At 49.2% G+C, this 20,202-nt stretch overlaps 1 protein-coding gene across 1 annotated transcript; it reads right to left on the bottom strand.

The window, feature by feature from the left end:
* Positions 1–13,943: 13,943 nt before the first annotated feature.
* Positions 13,944–15,885, bottom strand: TIGD2 (tigger transposable element derived 2). Its single transcript, XM_056111236.1, has one exon. It carries the CDS (start codon positions 15,867–15,869, stop codon positions 14,298–14,300), a length of 1,572 nt encoding a protein of 523 aa, XP_055967211.1. The 5' UTR covers positions 15,870–15,885; the 3' UTR covers positions 13,944–14,297.
* Positions 15,886–20,202: the final 4,317 nt, after the last annotated feature.

Consider the following 20,202-nt stretch of genomic DNA (forward strand, 5'->3'; position numbering starts at 1 on the left):
AAGGGGCACGGGATCCACTGTGTGAGACTGCAGCCAACATGAAGTCTCAACTAGGCCTCAGTTTCTGTTTCCCCAAAGCAGGACTTGCAGTTTCTGGTAAACTCCCAGTTGAAAATTTGCCTAGATAAGGAATTGGGCAGTTGGGTCTGGCCGGTCATGAGGGGTTGCTGTACCCTCCTTAGAAACTGTTACTAACCATTGTCTAATTGCTGACCTCTGTTGAAATAGGGCCAATGCTAAAAATAGAACAGTATATAAATTGCCTCTTAACTCTGAAACCTATAGAAACTGCTTGTGACTTGGAGTCGGGTCCTTGTCAAGACTCCACTGCGTTGGATGAGGCTTCGACCCTAACTCGAGCTTGCAATAAAGTTCCTTTGCTTTTGCATTACCATGTGTGGACTTGGTCTCTCCTCGACTGGGAATTCAAAACTCGAACACAACAGCTAGGCCTGCACTCCAGCCAGGCCTTTGAATTCTCCCTGCCATGGCCCCAGAGGCCATTTTTGGAGCTCTGTTCAGGTGCATCCCTTTCGAGAGAAATTGTGTTCACCTACTTTCATTTACAGTGTGACCCACTCAGCTTGAGGGTTTGAGGACACACTGGTATAAATCCTTGTTACAGATCAGTTCGGCCAGGTTTCGCTTCCTAGATTCTGAGGAAAGTTACTTGCTGCTCCCACCTCGGGCCCAGGAAAAGCAAGAGTGACAGCAAAGCACCGAGGCTGCCACCGGCCTCAGGACACGGTTTTGCTTTTCCAGTTTTTATCTTAAAACAGGCTCCAGAAATAGGCCCTGGCAGACGCGTCCTGTGATTGTGACCTCGGACTGACGCTTCCGGGAACTGCCACTAAAGCCGCAGCCCTCCCGTAACTGATCGTCCATCAATTCAGAGAGGAGTTTCCTAAGACAATGGACTCCAGAAATAACCACTTATTGATTGAAGTCAGAGGCAGGAATTTCCCGATGACTGACTGCATAAAACGGCTGCGATTGTAACCAAACTTCCCACGATTGTGAGCAGTTGTGGCCAGACGGCAGCACAGACCAAATGGCTTATCTGCTTCTGAACATCTGCCACCGGATTGCCTGACTTCCTAGTAGAAGGCTGTGCAGAGCCTTTAAAAGGGCTGGGAAAACCTGGATCGAAGCTGCATGATTTGGGTCTGGGGCCCCTGCAGTTAGTCTCTGGCGAAAAAACTCATGAAAATTTCTGTGGTTCTCTGAGTCTCTTAATTGGTGACCCCACTACAGGGAAAGTTTTCTCACCACCCATCTTGTCCTGTGCATCTGACTAAGACCCTTTCTGGCTAATGTTGTTTTCTGTGTTCCTCGCTCTGGGGAACTTTTCTTCTTTCTGGATTTAACTGAACAATTCCTCACTTTCTTTGAGTGAATGATCCTCCTGATGTCGGCAGCTGGACAGGGAAGGGCCCCTGGCGATGGATGCCTGGGATGTGGTAAAACCAACAGGGCCACGGCTGCAAACACAGGAACCAAAACCTGTAAGACCCTCACCTGGCCTCAGCAACAGACCCCGAGACGGCTGGACCCCTTCCACGAGAAGCTCCAGCAGGAACAAAGGCCAGGAAAGGAACTGCGGAGAGGACCATCACCACTCCCAAATCTCCCTCTTGGCAATTGCCCTAGCAACAAAACTACATAGAAGCCCACATGGGGGCATGTTGGAAAACTCTATAAAAGTCACCTTGAACAAAGGAAGGGCGCACAGATGCTGCCTGAGCCCACGTGCTGCTTGTGCCCGCGTGGTCAAACACATGCAGTGCCCGAGCACATGTGTCACCCGCATCTCCCCTCTTGAGACGTGGACTTTCATGTTTTTGTGTCTAATGCTGGGATGTGTGTAGGGGCTCTCTCTTCCTTTGGAGAAGCCTGCATTCTCTGTTGAGCATGTAACTCTCACCTTCTCTCCCTCCTTCCTAAAACCCTCCAAATAAAAGCTGTTCCTACTTTACTCCTAAGATTCTTTTCTTTGAGGCAAGACAAGAACCCTGAAACCAAGTGCTAGGGGGAGAGTTTGAGCCTCACCTGGCAGTGCTCAGGGCTTACTCCTAGTTCTGTGCTCACAACTCCCTCCTGACAGGGCTCTGGGCACTGTGTGTAGAGTGCCATTGGTTGGGCACAGTTGGGTGGTGTGTAAGGCAAGCACCTTCCCTGCCTTAGACCGTCTCTCCAGCCTATAAACTTTTAAATTTCGCTGCAAATAGAAAACTTCTCTTAAATTAATGTCTGTTAATAGTAGCATGTGCTATTGTGATTCTATAACAAATAAAAGATGTCACAAATGTAAATAAATAATTCACTTCCTATTTAAAATAAATAAATGAACAAACTTAAAAAAAAAGAACCCCAAAACTCTGGGTAAGACCTGGAACTGAATTCTCCTTTCCTGCAAAGAGCAAATCCTCACTCCAACCTGAGTCTGGGGCTCCCCGAGAAATCGGGTGGTGGGGATCGACTCCCTTACCTAGAAGACCAAGAGGACATCAGGTGTGGCTTGATGCCACCTGGAGGGGCTGGCGGGCTCTGGCCCTTGCCATGCAGACATTGTCCATGTAGGTATAGTTAGGGCTCACTGCAGACTTCCCTGTGTAGGCTTCCCTGAGGGTCCTGGGTGGCAGAGGAGAAAGTGACCGTCTCTCTCACCACCCCCCTGTCCCCGCCTCACATAAGCCACCCATGCGCACCCACAGATTTCACTCTCCCACTCCCTTTTTGTAAAAGCCCCCCATAACGGAATACAGAACTTCTAGAAATGTAGAAAGTGTCCACTCGGATATTTATTCTGTCACTGATACACACAGATTTGAGACAGTGATTGGAAGTTTCTGCTGGCTGCCCTAGAACTTCAAGGGAACTTTATAGGTGTCAAACCCAACGAAAGTGTTAGCAAAACAAATGAATGATCTCATCTTTAAAAAAAGGTAGCTAGAGGAAAGATGAAAAGGGAATTGCCAGGAGTTACATTTAAAGGAATTACAGCAAGAAGGGCTGAGTCAAAGGCAGCTGCCAGAGAAAGGCAATTCTAGAACCAAAGCTGGGTTCAGTGTCAGGCGAAGCCCCTATAAGAAATAGAAGGGCTTCTCTGAAACCAGAGATCTCCAGAAATTGGAACTGAACAATTGCCCAAAATGCTTATGTGTGTGTGTGTGTGTGTGTGTGTGTGTGTGTGTGTGTTTAACTTTTTATTGAATCACTCTGCGACAGACCCTTACAAAGCTGCTCATGATAGGATTTCAGTCCGACAGTGTTCTAACACCCAACCCTCCACCTGTGTATATTTCCAGCACCTATGTCCACAGGTTCCCTCCCATCACCCCCACACACCCCCTGCCTGCCTCTATCTCTGTCTCTGTGTCTCTGTGTCTCTGTGTCTCTCTGTCTCTCTCTCTTTCTCTCTCCCCATTTGGTTTGCAATATTGATACGGAAAGGTTATCAAGCACATTCCTTACTTACCTACTGTTAACCCTCCGATCTTGTCCAGAGCTTGTGGTTTTTGTTTGCTTGCTTTTTAATCACAGTTCTTCTATGTCTACATGTGTCATTTCGGAATATTGTCAGTGCAGGCCTGACTTGGGTGAGTCTGGAAACAGGAACACCAGATCACACAGGTAAGTGCCAGAAGCACAAGCAGGGATAAAGACAAGAACATCTGCAAGTACTGTGGTGTCACTGTGACATACCAACCAAGCCTCTCCAAGAGCAGGGACTCCCTTGCCTTCCTGCATTTCAATACCCCCAGCCCCCTTTCTTCTCTCTCCAGCGGTTCACACATTTGTTTTCTCATTCTGGCATCTCTTCTCACTCTTCAGTGTTTTCTCAAGATGCCACTGGCATTTCTTGGCTGACCTAAAGGCAAAAAAAGGAAAGAAACCCAGGAGGGCAGTAGGAAGAGGAAGGGCAGGAAGTAACAGGGTTAGGAGTCAGTCAATGCCTCGGGCACACCACCTGGGTGCAGAGGAGGGGTACGTGCATATACCTGAACCACAGGGCCAACAACAATGAAAGCAGGAGACCCAAACTACAACCACCAACTGTACGGTGTGCCTGTCCAGGAGACAGGCTAAGGGCTGGGAGGGACACTGCGAACATGGGTGAGGGCAAGTTGGGACCAGTGGTGGTATTGGTGTTGGAATGGATGTCATGGTGTAAATCATCATGCCTTAATGGAACATTAATTTTTTAAAAGATGGTCATTGTTTTATGGGCCAGGGTGCTTGCTCAAAAGACTGGATCACATGGCTGGCACGAGCTATCCCTGAGCCTGGTCACCAGTTGCGGTGGCCCCTGGCCAGGAAGAGCTGTGGGGGGCCCCAAGTTCCCCTGGGTGTGGTTGTGGTTCTGGTGATCCCTGAGTACCTCAGCTGGATTGAGCATTGCTGGGAGTGGCCCTGAGCCCCCCTGGGGACCGCCTGGCAGCCTCCTCCTTTCAAGGCAATCGGTGTTCTAACAAGAGGAAGATCCAGTCGCCAGGGGACACTGAATTGCCAAACACCAGTGATTTCATCAGCCACGCTGACACGATTAACTGCATTACAAAAATGATTTGCAAAATGAGTTTTATGGAGCTTCCGACTTGGCAAACACGGGCAAGTTCAGCAGAGCAGCACACGGAGCTCTAGGGCTACAGATATCAGCGTCCAGGGCCCTGGGCATCGCTAAATCAGTTCCTGTGTGGCTGGGATAAGGAGCTGGATGGGAAATGAGAAGATGCGGAGAGCCCAGGAAGTGGCAGCCCATAGCTCCCTGCAAGGGGCGCCTGCCCTCTGGACTGTCCCGGGGAGGGCCCCTCAATCCAGGGGACACAGCACCGGGGCTGTCAGAATTGGTGAGAAGACTCAGGGAAACCGTTACTGTAGCAGCACAAAGGATACTGTGTTTGGTGGCTGGAGAAAAAGAAACTAAAAGCCTCCTCCCAAAACTTACATTGTGACTTTACTTACACCCCTGATGAATAGTTCCACATGTCATTCATGTTATGTAGTTATTATTAGAGTGTAGTTTTTATTAGAATATGATCTACTTTCTTCCTATTCAGCTCTCCCATATCACAGACACCTAATTTTTCTAACTAATTTTTTTTCTAATAATTTTTTTTGGGGGGTCACACCCGGCAATGCACAGGGGTCACTCCTGGCTTTGCACTCAGGAATTACCCCTGGCAGTGCTCAGGGGACCTTATAGGATGCTGGGAATGGAACCCAGGTCAGCCGCGTGCAAGGCAAACGCCCTCCCTGCTGTGCTATCGCTCCAGCCCCTCTAATAATGTTTCTAACTAGACAACTAACTAATCTCATAGCTCACTAGCAATGGTAAGGAGTACCATCTACTCATAGGTGCCATCGACTCATAGGTAGTAGAGAAAAAAAAACATAGGTAGAGAAAGCAGAGATGAGGTAAATAGAGTAATTAAATTTTGGACTAAAGGATGCATTAGTTATTACCAGAAAAGAAAAGAAAAGTGTTCAGGAGGGATACAGATGTACAGACCGGGACAAAGGGAATGCAATGCTGGTTTTCAACAATGCACACCTGAAACTTATAGGTTATAATATAATGACATTTCAATAAAAAATAAAATTAAGGAAGCTGGAGAGACAGTGCAGAAGTTAAAGCAATTACCTTACATGCACCAGTCCCAGGTGCAATTCTCAGAATACTGTGTGATGAGGAGTGATCCCTGAACACAGAGCCATGGGTTGGTCCTCAGCACCACCAGCATGGCCCCCAAACAAGCAAAAGAAGAAATAAAAAAGTAAAATAGAATAGCTTTCTTTCATACTTTTACTTCTCATAATGCATCTTAAACTCAGTGCATTTACAATCTGCTTTGTGTTAGAGTACACAAATCATGCACAAAGAATTCCCCCTAAAAATGTATTTTTGGTATAGGGGCTTTCCACAAAACACCTGAATTTCTACAAAATATAGTAGTCCTCAGAACTGTCAAGTTCTGGAGCTGGAGAGATAATAGAAGGGGGAGAGTGGTTGCCTTGCACTTGGTCAAACTGGGTTCAATCCCTGGCACCCCAGAAGGTCCCCAAATCTACCAGGCATGATCCCTGAGCACAGAGCCAAGAGTAACCCTGAAGATCACTGGTGTGGTCCCCAAACAAATAAAAACGGTCAAGATCATCAAAAGCAAGCAAATTCCGAGAAGCTGCCCATTAGAAGGAAACTTACAAGGCCTGAGTCTGTATTAAAATGTGATGTGGAATTCTGGGCAGGGTCTTAGAACAGGAACGGGACCTTAGATTAAGACGAAGCAGGAAATACACCACAAACACATAAACAAAAAAAAACTGCTCATGGCGTGCGATATGATGGAATATGCTGGAAGGGCGAAACTGATGCTGTGGCAGGCGACAGAAATGAGAAAAATCAGGCAGGCCTCGGTTCTCTCTGGAACTGAGAGTCTGGGTTTCCCAGCAATGAAACAATGTGTCACTGGCCAACCTGAACCCAACTGGGAAGTTGCTGGGTCCAGAAAGAGGGCTCAATCAATTCTCACAATGCTCCAGAAATTGCCTCTTATTGACCCTAAAAGAATGAGTAGCCTATGTAACCATGCACTGCTAGTGGAAACTATTGTTTAACTATTACCTGACCACTGTTACTCTAGACAGTTGCCAAAACACCTTTATTTGGCAGCTAAGTAAAATTCCTTTCTGAAACAATAAGGCATGTACTGCTTACGTCATCAAACCCTCTATAAACTGCCTGCTGCCTGAAGTCGGGGTCACTATCCAGAGACCACTCTGTGGGTGAGATCGTTGACCCCAGTATCACGGAATGAAACTCCTACTGCTTTGGCATTACTGAGCTCGTGTCTCTGTCTGTCTCTCCATGTCGTCGCTTGGGAACCCAGAGTCCCGGGCTTAACAATGGAAACAAAGGACACAAGCTGCTCTTACACATCTATAAACTTCTTCGCAGAAGGAACCACACACAAATCGCTTGCAGTGCGGCCAGAACACCACGGTGTGGCCACAGTGTGAGCACTACCATGGGTTTTACAGATTTCAATGAACTAAACCAGCGTGTCTTTTAAAATCTACGGAATATACAAAATACTAAACTACCATGACAGTCTTGCTTTACCTCTTCTCTCCTGAATTCATAAGTTGAAGCATTATTTGTGTGCAAGGAATAGCATTGCGGAGGATTTTAAAGCTAGACTGTCTCGATACCTACGTTTTCCAAATTTATGCATACGGCACGACTAAGCTTTCACAAATATAAAGTTACTAAGTAACAAAGTATTGAAATATTTTTGACACGTTTTTTGTCTCTGGTGGACAAGCTCATTGTGTATAATGTGATTTGATGTGTATACATGTAATAGAGCTGGTCTTCACTATAAATCTCTTTGCCATCTTTTATCATCAATTTTCAATCTATAATAGCATAGTGTTGGTTATAGGTTCCCTGCTGTATATTAAAATATCCTTGACTTGTTTATCTTGTAAGTTTATACCTCTTGATCCCCTGATCCCATTTTATATTCCCCCATCGTCAAATCCTCCAGTAACCATCAATCCATTTTCTGATCCTGTTATTTATTATAGTTTAATTAGTTTCTTAAAGTAAAGTAAAGGCCCTCCCGTTGATCGTCGATTTGCTCGAGCGGGCCCAGTAACGTCTCCATTGGAGACTTTGTTGTTACTGTGTCTGGCATATCCAATACTCTCGGTAGCTTGCCGGGCTCTCCGAGAGGGGCGGAGGAATCGAACTCGGGTCGGCCATGTTGGCCGCTTGTAAGGCGAACACCCTACCACTGTGAAGCTACCGAGAGTATTCGATATGCCAGACACAGTAACAACAAAGTCTCCAATGGAGACGTTACTGGGCCCGCTCGAGCAAATCGACGATCAACGGGAGGGCCTTTACCTTTACCTTTTACCTAATTAGTTTCTTATTTTGGATTCCACTTATAACTGAAATCTCTGGTGCTTGTGTCTGACTAATATCTCTTGTGTCTGACTAATATCTCTTTGGGTTCTCCCTTGTTATCTTATATGAAGATTTCTTTCTTGTTTATAATTGAATGAAAAACTCTTGTGTATACATTTGTTATCAATTTGCTTTTAAAAGAAAGGTAAGATGCCTACAAAAATTTTTATCGTATTTCAGATTCTAGGAGACATCACTATGTGCCATTAAGACAAAAGTGCTGTCAGCTAATTATAACTATACTCTTCTACTACATGATGCATCCTACCTTCAATAAAATATGCATCTCTAGAATCAGTTAAATACAGTAACTTTACTAATTCAAGAAATTAGTTTTGAATTAGACATGTTTTATTATACAAAACCATGACAAATAAATTTATGAGTCTAATGTCCTATTATATATGACTATAGACAAATATACATAATATATGTACAAAGATCTAATATATTTTATTATATATAAATGTACATATTATATATAAGTACAACACTGGATTAATATGATGTTATATATATTTGGTTTGGGGCCACACCCAACAGTGCTCAGCGTTTAATCCTCGCTCTGTGTTCAGAGATCATTTCTGCCAGGGTTTAGGTGACCATATGTGGTGTCAGGAATTGAACCCAGGTCAGTCACAGGTAAGGCAAGCACCTGTCCCACTGAACTATCTCTTGGGCCCTGTAGTACTGAATATTTTTACAGTACAGAAAAAAGTCTGTATTCTCTAAGTTTTTAAAAAACTATACAGGTTCTGTTTGGATTCTATCACCTAGACCAGTGATTTTCAAATGCCAGACCACAGAAATAAAAAGCTTGGAAATCACTGACCTCTACTATAAAAACTCTGAATGGAATTATATATAGTTATAGAATAACTTGTATTTATTATTTTATACTGTATTTAGAATATATTATATATAAGAATATACGTAGTAGATACATAACTTTTAAGATGAAGAAGCTCAAATGACCAAATGCAGCAAGAGTGCTGGGAGACATCTCCGAGGGGCAGGGTATGTGTCCCAAACCCCCAAGTTCTCTCCCTGGCACCACGTGGACCCCCAAGTTTGAGTCAAAGATGTTCTAGAGTCCCCCACAAAAGGAGCCCTGCGGCCCAGCACCACAGGGACTGCGCTCTGTCTCTGAGCTCATTCCTGGTGGAGTTTAGGGGACAGACCTAGTGCTGGGGGGTGGAACCAGGGTTGGCAGCATGCAAGGCAGGTGTCTCTTCTGCTGCGCTACCTCTCTGGTCCCTGCGTGTCTCATTAATGATCTTTAAGGTAACTTTTAGGATCAGGTCCCCATGACTCAGTGGTGGATGACCTGCCCTGGGTGTTTAAGGCTCCCCAGTAACAACACACACACACACACACACACACACACACACACACACACACACACATACACACGCGTGCCTGCCAGTTGCCTTGAGGGACTCCCTCTAAGACTGGTGAAGCAACCTGGATGGACTCACACTGAGGGTCACACAGCAAATGGCACTGTGCCTGGGACATAGTGGACACAGGGCCTCTGCATGGGCAGTCCTTTATTGGGTGGGGCCACACCCAAAGGTATCAAGGCTTACCCCTGGCTCTGTGCTCGGGAATCAGTGTGTGTGTGTGTGGGGGGGGGGGGGCTCCGGGAACCTCATGGGATGCCACAAATCAAAACCATGTTGACTGCACGTAAGGCAAGCACCTACCCACTGTACTATCACTCTGGCCCTGTTCTGGGAACCCTTCAGTCCTCTGGCAAGGGATTTCCTTAAGGAATGTGCTTCTGAGTTAAGGTCACAGACCAAGTACTGATCTCCAGCAGGAAGTGGAGCTGAGTCTTCAAGCTGGCCCTTCAGGGCTCCTTGTCCAGAGGGAGCCCCTCCCTAGCCCTAGCTATAGGGCCTGGGAGCTGAGAGGCGTCTACTCCCTTGTTTGACTGGCAGTTGTGTGATCTGAAGCAGATCAACTCCCTTTTTCCCAGGTCGCACAGTCTGAAGACTGCTCTAAGCTGGAAAGTTGAGAGTCAAAGGGACACTCACACTTACTCTGAGGGAAGCAGTAGGAACTGAGAAATTGCTGGACAGACCCGCCCAGAGAGACCCGGGCTCAATGCCGCTGGGGTTCCTGCCTCTGCTCCCAGAGCACCCAAGCCCACAGCCCCAGCTCCCCTTTTTACTGAAGGGCCACATGCTGGGCTCCTAAGGCCACAGGAACTCTGTGCTGTACACCCACGGCCACAGACACATTACCTAGATCTCAGGGCTCCGGGCCCCTTGGAGGTCTTCACAGTCACAGAGGGCTGGTCCAGTCATCAGGAGCTCTCGACTGGCAGCCTTAACAGATGGCCTTAATGAACACCTAGAGTGTGTCCACGGAACTTGCCACCCATTCACAAACTTAGGTTCAGAGAGGAGTCAAGGATTTTGTCCCTTCAATGATACTGAGAGCATATTACTCCCAAAAAACTTAAACTAGGATATCTACACATCTGCATCTCCATCTCTGCTTCTGTAATTACACACAGCTCTGCCGAGACAGGTCAATCAACGTTTCTGTATCCATGCATACACCTGTATCTACATAATCTATAGTACATCTATACCCGGGCTGGAGCAATAGCACAGCGAGCAGGACATTTGCCTTGCACGTGGCCAACCTGGGTTCAATTCCTCTGTCCCTCTTGGAGAGCCCGGCAAGCTACCGAGAGTATCCTGCCCGCAGGGCAGAGCCTGGCAAGCTCCCCCTGGCATATTTGATATGCCAAAAACAGTAACAAGTCTCACAATGGAGGTGCTACTGGTGCCCGCTCAAGCAAATCGATGAACAACGGGAGGACAGTGCTACAGTGCGGTGCGACATCTATACACACATCTGTTTCTATGTATATATCTACAGCTATACATCCTTATCTCTATATACGTTCATATCTGTGTGTCTTTATCTAATACATCTATACATATATACCTATATTTACATCTATTTATATATCGACAACCAGACACCTATATACACATTAATATGCATGAATATATATAGATGCATGCATCAATATCTACAGACCTATGTATATATTTCTGCATCTACGCTATATACATCTTATCTACACATTAATATCTACAGCTATACCTATACATCAATGTCTACACATCAATATGTACATCTAAGAGGCACTGCTTAATCAAAACATACCCCATCACCTCAAAAGACCTAGTGAAAATTTATCATAGGACACCTTCCAAAGTATGAGGTTCTGCATTTGATCCCTAAAGCTGCAAAACATAAGTAACATCTGGAAAGGGAAGTGATTTCTGTACTAAATTGAAATATGGAAATGCAGTTCATACTAGCTAGCATAATAAAACGAAATGAAATCATTTCAATCTCATGACTTCGGGAAACTTTAGACATTCTTTTGTTGGGGGGGGGAAGGTCTGAAAAAAAATGCATTCATTCAAATTTAAGTCATTACCAAGTTTCAGAATCTTACATTGTATAAACACATCTTCCTAATATACAACAAATGTATATATTCTCCAAAAGTGGATTGGAAAGAGGTAGTCTGAAAAGATGTTTCACAAATCCAAAGTAGAGTTCAAAAGACAAAAAGTGAGTTCTAGTGAGACTCACGAAACACTACTAGGATTTGAGAACCTCAAGTGCCCCATAGAGCACTGAGCCTAATCTAATTACTCCATTTTTTTTCAGTTGGGGGGGTGGGGTGACATCTGAGGGTGCTCAAGACTGTGCTTGGGGTTCATGTCCTGCAGGGCTCAGAGACACTATTTGGTGCTTGAACTTGGGTCTCTCTCCGGCAAAGCAAGCACCTTACGCACTGTACTAGTTCCTAGGCCCTAATAGTCAAGTTCTTTTGTGAAAGGTACTTTTGTTCTTATTTTCTACTGATTTAGTATTTTTAATATGATTAGGTATTGCAAATGTCCAGCTTAGTACTGTTTCGCCTTTAAAGGTATTTTATTACTTCTATGAATAGACCCACTATTAGTAGTATAGAATCTCTTTGGTAAACAATGTCAACCTCAATACGCTTCACTGGCAGGGTACCAACAGCTGATAATGAATTGTTTTATTTGTATGGAATGTTATGTGTCTATTTGAGTTTTATTTTTTACTGTTAGAGACTTTTATTTCAACTTTTTGCTTATTAATTAATGCAGATGCTAAAGCATTCTCTGTAATTAATTTTCTACCCTACAGTCAATAATTCCCTTTTCAGGAAAAAACACGCTTTTATACATTTATAGGTCCGTTCAGATTTTTCTTTAACCTTCAAAAATTCTTCTTGTGTATTTGTAGGAATTATCTATTTCACATAAATTTTAAAATGTATTAGTAAATTTTTCATACTATCCTAAGCTTATATGCTTAGAAAGATATTTTGGGTTGTGTGTGGAATGTCACTTCAGCTTCCTTTACCCATCTACAGATGTGTCACCACCTCCATTTATCTTTTAAAATCTCTCATGTGTGGGACATAAAGAAACAAAGTCACCCACACGGAAGATTTTGTCTACTTTGGGACAGTGGTGGAGAGAAGAGGACTCTCTTGGGATGCTTGTGCTGTGAGAATGACATGTACATGAGAAGAATAATTAACAGAATTGTAAATCGCAGTACTAAAAAATAATTATAATCTCATTATCGCTCACTTTTATAATTCAAACTTCAATATGACCACATCTCACTGTACCTCACTACTGATGGTAAGTTAGCAAGTGATTTCTAAATGGTGCTAAATGATTAACCTGTCAATTTTTACTGAAACAAATTAGAACTGTACTTCTGCCGAAGGTCATTATTTTTATCTGCTTTCTCTCACTTCCCACTAGTGGTGGTTTCAGCTCCCACCCCACAGACCACCTCTGGACCAAGGGGGAGGGGGGGTGCAGAGCCGGAAGAATCGCTTCTCTACAGGATTGCCCAACGCTGGAATACCAGGGCTGAGTCACACACTGGATCTGTGGAGTCTGCTTCCCAAACTCACTATTTCAGCATGTCAATAATAGCAGCGACCACTCACCACTCAATCAGGCCGAGGCCAAGTGCTACCCTAAACCCACGTTAAAAAAAAAAAACCCACCATACACTATTTCTCACAAATGTTTCCTAGTTGATCTATGAGCCAGTAGGTTACCCAAGGGCAGGCAGCAACCAACGCTCCTCCACAGTGCAGTTTCCCGTCGCATTCCAGGACAGTTGCATTTTTTTTTTTTTTTTTGCTTTTTGGGTCACACCTGGCAATGCACAGGGGTTACTCCTGGCTCTGCACTCAGGAGTTACTCCTGGCGGTGCTCAGGGAACCATATGGGATGCTGGGAATCGAACCTGGGTCGGCCGTGTGCAAGGCAAATGCCCTACCTGCTGTGCTATCGCTCCAGCCCCGACAGTTGCATTTCTTAAAATGGGTCCACAGAGTATGTCGATGCTTCTACTCTCCGTTCTCTTCTCACAGAATAATGTAGTACAGGAATAACATACTTTATAGGTTTGAAATATTACTCGCACAGCCTTTAAAAGAAAAATTATACCTACCCTCAGAAAGGATCAAATAATAAAAGTTAACCCTTCAATCTTCTAAAGATGAAGTTTTGAGAATTAAAATTCTTTTCTCTAGAACACAGACGGCATTCTATCACACAACTATGAAGACATTGTTACATACTGTTAAGACATATTAAAGAACAAGTCCTTTCCCTTGGGACATTTTAACCTTAATTTCTTCCTTCATGTCACTGAACTCAGATTTGGTCAATCTGAATTGCTCACCAAAATACTACGGGTATAGAATTTTATTAAAAGCTCAGTTCCCACTTTCTCTTCAGTTAGAATTTCAGTTGATCCTAGAATTTTCAGCAGGGGGGAAACTCAAAGAGAAACGGTAACTTACCCTTAAGTTATTTCAGTTTAGGAGCTGAAGTTTATAGGAGGGCAATAAAAAAAAAAAGAATTTTAGCCAAGATTTATTGATTGCCTATAGTGCACATGATCTCCTATAAGACACAATAAAATTCAGGCACAAAGCAGCCCTAATTAGGATCCCTGCCTTCAGGTACCTTATGATCTATTTAGTAAAATACAGATTAAAAAAACAGCAGATAGGTCAGTTACATGTCAACGCTAAATTACCCAAATCAACATTCGACAGCAGTGACGTCAGTAACCCCAAACGGGATCTAACCCTAGTAGCACTTATAAAATGTATTTGGTCTCGGAATACACAGCATTCAAACAAGATAGTTAAAATTCCACCGCTAGATAAAAGCCAAAGATGCAGTCCTCGAAACCCTGAAGAGAATCCATGACGTCAGTTCATCTGGATCTTCTGTTTTCTCCTTATTATAGTTCGGAGCCTCCGCAAGACCAGTTTATCAGACAGGAGCATGTCATCTTGCTGCTCCAGGTAGTTCAGGAGATTGTCCGTCCATTCCAGCGCGACTTTATGACTGATATGCTTCTGCCGATTCAGCAGCTCTGTTTTCTTCGCCTGACTGGAAACCCTTTGCTCAGGCCGAGGGCCCTGGCCACCCGCACCTTCACTGCCAGCGAGCACCGGACAGCTGGAGGCACTACTGCGCGCATCGAACCACTGATCAATGTTCTCAATGTCAACATGATCACAGTCTTCTGTATTCTGCAAAACCGTTGCCAAATTTGCGGCGAGGATGGCTCCTGCGTCCACACTCATGCCCGAGTTCTCTCCGCTGCCGGGGAACAGTTTCTTCCACGCTCTGGTGACAGTGCTCGATCTGACCAGGCTCCAGGCCCTGGCGACTTCATGAACTGCATCCAATACCGTCAAGTTCTTCCAGAACAGTTTTGGGTCAGCCCCTCCGCCCGCGTATTTCTGGAGCAGGCCTGTCCGGTAGTATCTCTTCACCGTGGTGAGAATCCCCTGACTCATGGGTTGGATTAGACTGGAGACGTTGGGCGGCAGGTGTTTCACCGTGATCCTGCCGTCCTGGGACCGCAACGGCTCCTCGCCGGGATGCTCCGGGGGGAAATCCAGCAGCAGCACGGCCTTCTCTGGAAGCCCCTTGGAGCGCAGGTGCTTCTGCACCTGGGGCACGAAGTGCTTCTCGAACCACTGCCTGAACACCGCGTGCTCGATCCACGCGCTCTTCTGGCTGAAGTACGTGACGGGAAGGCTGGCCAGGTCGGTGCCCTTGAAGGCCCGGGGTCGCTTGGCCTTCCCCACCACGCACAGGTCGAGCTTGTGCAGGCCCGTGGCATTGGCACAGCACATGATGATGATCCTCTCCCGGCTGGCCCGGTGGCCGGCCGCGCTCTGCTCGGCGCCCGGGCCCAGGGTCCGGGAAGGCAGACACTTCCAGAACAGCCCGGCCTGGTCGGCCCCGTAGATCTGCTCGGGCTGCAGGTCCTCCCTCTCCACGAACTCCTGGAAGGCCCCGCAGAACTCGCGCGCGGCGCCCTCGTCGCCCTTCAGCTTGGCACCCTTGCCCGCCGCCTTGGGGATGCCGTGGCGCTGCTTGAAGCGCGTCAGCCAGCCCGAGGACGCGTTGAAGTCCCCTTCCATGCCCAGCGCGTCGAAGAAGAAGCGCGCCTGCCGCGCGCACACGGTGCCGGACACGGGCACGCCGTCCGTCTTCTGCTGGTTGAACCACTCGATCATGACCCGGTCCAGCTCCTCGTAGGTGGACGACTTCATGGACTTGCGCCGGGACACGCCGCTCGTGGGGTGCGAGCTGCTGGCGTAGCTGACGATGCGCTCCTTGTTCTTCTTGATGTCCCGCACCGTGGACTCGCCGATGCCGTAGAGCGCCGAGAGCCGCTTGAAGGACACGCCCTCCTCCAGCCGCGCCAGGATGTCCAGCTTGTCCTTGATGGTCAGCACCACGCGCTTGCGTTTCCCGAGCATCTTAGGGGGGCCGGGGCGCGGGGAGACGGCCACCTGGACACTGGGCGGGGGGGACAGACGGGGGCGCGCGCTGCTGAGGATGCTCCCGGGCCAGACGCGCATCCTCCCGGGGTGGGCGCTCCCTCCCGCAGCTCCCCGGCTCTGGCCCTGGAGACCCCCGGCCCCCTTCTCTCGCCCGCTCCCCACTTACTTTACCGCCTTCCGGGGAGCAGCCAGTCCCGCGGGGACTGCGGGTCAGCAGGGCAGTGTCCAGCGGGATCCTGCGGCGCCGCGGGGCGCATCGCGCGGGGGCAGGTGCGGCGGCGGCTCCTTGGCTGTCCCCGGGGAGGCCAGGGGGGCGTGCAGAGGGGGCGGCAAGGGTGGGAGCGGCCAGGGGGGCGTGCAGAGGGGGCGGCAAGGGCGGGGGCGCGCGGCTGCCCGGCAAGGCCCGGCTGGGGGGGGGGGGAAGAGGCGGGGCCCCAGGGCCAGCGAGCGCGGGGCGGAAAGCCGGGTCCCGCAGCCCCGGCACCGGGCACGGGCAGCGGGCAGGCTCCCGGGGCCGGGGTCCCACTCCCGGCGCCGGTCCACGTGCTCCCGGAGGGCGCTGCCGGGCGCGGGGGGCTCCGGACGCTGCAGGAGACCCGCCCCGGCGCCCCGGCTCCCGCCGCAGATCGCGCAGCCCGCGGGGCGCCCCGGGCGCGGCGCCGCCTTCCTCCCGCGGGCGCGGCCTCCGGGGAGCGCGGGCGAGGCTGCGGCGGCGGCGGGGGGCGGCGGGGGGCGAGGGGCGAGCGGCGCCGCCGGAGCCGGAAGGCGGGGGATTAGGGAGCACGCGCGCGCCCCCGCGGGAACGCCGGGGCGGGGCCGGGGAGAGGCGGGGCCTACGCGGGGCGGGGCCTAGCTGCGAGAGGGCCGCGCTCGCTGGGGGCGGGGCCTGAGAGGGGCGGGGCCTAACTGCTAGCGGACCGCGCGGCTCTAGGGGCGGGGCCGGCCTTGGGGGCGTGGCTAACTGCGAGAGGGCCGCGGTGCTCTAGGGGCGGGGCTTTGAGGGGCGTGGCTGACTGCGAGAGGGCCGCGCTGCGCTACGGGGCGTGGCCTTGAGGGCGGGGCCTAACTGCAAGAGAGCTCTGGGGGCGGGGCCTGAGTGGGGCGGGGCCTGAGCCGAGGCCGCACAGCCTTAGGGGTCGGGGTCTCCCGCGGGAGGCGGGGCCTGAGCCGGGGCCTCGCAGCGCTTAGGAGGCTGGCCTCCCGTGAGAGACGGGGCCTGCGAGAGCTACCGCGCGGCGTTAGGTGGGGGGGTATGCGGCCTCACCCGAGGGGGGCGGGGCCTCAATCTGGGGGCGGGGCCTAATTGCAAGCGGGGCCAACCAGAGGGCCGTGCTGCGCCTTCAGGGGGCGGGGCCTCCTGCGAGGGGCGGGGCCGGCTGCGAGAATGGCAGCCTTCCCTGAGGAAGGGCGTGGCCTAGGGCGGGGCGGGGCCTCAGAAAGCAAGGGGTTCGCGTGGGGGCGTGGCCTCCCACGAGGGTAGGGCTGGTGTGAGGGAGCGCGCCAGGCTAGGGGGCGTGGCTCCCCGGGAAGGGGCGGGGCCGAGGAAGCAGCGCGTTCTGCTGGGGGCGGGGCCTGGGGCGGGGCGGGGCGGGGCCTCGGAGAGCTCGCAGCGTCGGGCGCCTCGGGGGTGGCGTTGTTTGGGCGCCGGCTGGTTCCGCCGAGCCCCCGGGGGCGGTGCCTGCCCGCGCGGCGGGCGGTGTTCCGGGGCGCGGCGGTGCGGGGTGGGGCGGGAGGGCGCGCGCGCGCGCGGGGAGGGGGCCGTGCACGTGGCTAGTGTTTGCAAACTGCAGCAGGCCTGGCTCCAGCGTCCACGTCCCGGGCGGGTCCTCCTGGCTTGCACAGGATTTGCTCTTGTCAGGGGTCTCGCCCGTTGATGCCAGGGGTCGCTCCTCTCCGTGCCGGCCTCCCGGGGTCGGGGTGGGTGGGGACGGCGATCGGCACCGCTGCACCTGCGTCCCGCAGCACCTGACGCCCAGGGCGCGGCCTGTTTGTTCCGGCTTGCCCGGAGCTTTGGGAAATGGGAAAATTTCAGGTCAAGTTTCTCGGACACTTGAACCTACGGTCTGACCTTCCGACACCCAAAGTAAACACAAAGTAAACACAAAGTAGCGCGGGGTGGCGTCGCGGGTTTGCAAAGGCCACACTGTTGCGGCCCTGTAGCAACAAAGGACGCACAGGAGCGTTTGTTCTGCAGGGCGGAGGCGGTGCGCTCGGACCGCTGCGCCCCAAGGCACCCACACTCCCTCGCCCCCCACCCCGGCAGCCCGCGAAGCCTTTGCCCACCTAGACGTCCCGAGGCTGGACGCAGAGGGAGACAGATGCCTCGGTGCCTCGGTTCCCCGCCAGTTTGGGCAGCCCGGGCTGCAGCGCGCATTGGGGCGGGGTGCGCGCGGGGACCCCGGCTTCAGTCGGCCCCCAACCCCCGATGCTGGGAGGGAGTGAGGAAGGAGCTGGCGCCCGGCAGGTGGGTCGCTGCCCATCAGAGAAGAGTTCAGGATCCCAGCCAGAGCGGGTGGCACGGTGGTGGCCACCCGGGTTTCCCGGTTCCTCTGGCCCCCGGCGGGTGGCACGGTGCGCGCTGAGGTCCCCCCGGGAGAAATCGCGTCGCTCCCTTTCCCGCAGCCCCTGGGGTTTGATTTCCGCCCTGGCCCCATCCCTTTCCGCCTGGTTCTGCTCTTTTCTCTCTACCTGGGCAGACTCAGGCGGGCACAGCGCACGGCTGGTCCCTTCCCCCAAGCCGCCCGCAGAGCAGCTGCTGCAGCCGGCAGATGCGCCCCGACGCCGGACCCCCAGCGCTGGGGGTTCGTTTTGTGCATGAGCGTTACCAAGAAACGTTTGGACTTCAGGGAATTTGTTTCCTTTGCAGACTTTGCTCCTTTTTTTTTTTTGTTAAGGGGGAGGGGTGGCCACAAGCTGTGGCAGATTTTTTGATTAGCGGGCAGGAGAGAAAATTAATTGCTGGGGATTCTTTTTCTATTAAGAGGATCGCTGGGCACGGGGAGTTTCTGGTTGTCACTTCTCTGTGTCTCAGCTTTGCTCCATCTTTCTGTGCCAGCGACTCTCCATCATTTTTCTATACCCAAGACACCCTCTTAAGTCTTAAAAATTAAAAAAAATCTTAAATCTTTAAAATGTTGAAGTTCTTGGTTCACTAATGAGTTATACCAAAACTTCAAACAAGAACAATCACCTATACTCCTCAGACTCTTTCAGAATCAGATAAACAGGAATCTTCATAAGAGCATCTATTAGGTCAATTTAGCATAGTACACAAACATATTACTAATAGAAGAAAATGATAGATCATGTCCCCTGATTAATATAAATGTAAAATAATGAAAAGCATCTTACAAACCATACACCATAATTCAGTGAGATTTATTTCATGGATGCAAAGGTATATTGATATGTTATATCACAAATCATCAATGTGATTAACATATTAATGGAAAAAACAATAAAAGTCATACCAGCAGTTGAAGAGAAACACAACATTCAACACCTGTTTGTGACTGAAAACTCAAGAAAGTAGAACTTACCTCAAGATAGTAAAGGTCATATACAACAAACCCACAGTGGCATCATATTTAATGATCAAAAAAACTGTAAGTCACCTCTTTAATACCTGGCAAAAGGCAAGTACATCTGCTGTGACCACTATTAATTAATGTATCAAAAATCCTAGCCACAGCACACAATCAAGGACAAAAATCAAAGGAATTCAAACTGGAAAAGAAGAAATTAAATTATAACTATCTGCAGATGTCACGTTAATATACATAGAAGACCTTAAATACAGCAAAAAAAAACCTCTTAGAAACAATAAAACAATAAAGTAATAAACAAAATCAACGCCCAAAAATCTGTCATTTCTACATAAGGAAACAACAAATGGGAAGGCATTTAAAATAAATTATGTATATTGGGGGTCCCAAAACATCAAGTGCTCAGGAATCAACAAAGGGTGTGAAAGAAAATATTGAAGACATGTATTTGTCATTATTAAACAAAACCAGGAAATAGAAAAATGTTTCACATTCATGGATTGAAAGAATTTTCTATTAAACATGTGACCAGGAAGTTGCACATCTACTAGTCACATTCTACAGTTGAGTGGACATATGAACATGTGGTCATCTACTTCAAATCACATTGGGAAGTGGGCCTATAGCTGGATATTCACGCTTGCTACACTAAGAAGAGTTATATTTACCAGAAAAAAATATTACATAGTGTTTAAGCCACAGGAACTGTATAGTAGCTAAAATTCAAATCAACTTAGAACCTTATTTTATCTATACCTAAAAAT

Source organism: Sorex fumeus, unplaced genomic scaffold (assembly GCF_029834395.1).
Source record: "Sorex fumeus unplaced genomic scaffold, SorFum_2.1 ptg000013l, whole genome shotgun sequence".
NCBI lineage: Eukaryota > Metazoa > Chordata > Mammalia > Eulipotyphla > Soricidae > Sorex > Sorex fumeus.

Excerpts from the sequence above, each read along its gene's own strand:
- TIGD2 (XM_056111236.1), bottom strand. The coding sequence starts at position 15,869 with ATGCTCGGGAAACGCAAGCGCGTGGTGCTGACCATCAAGGACAAGCTG.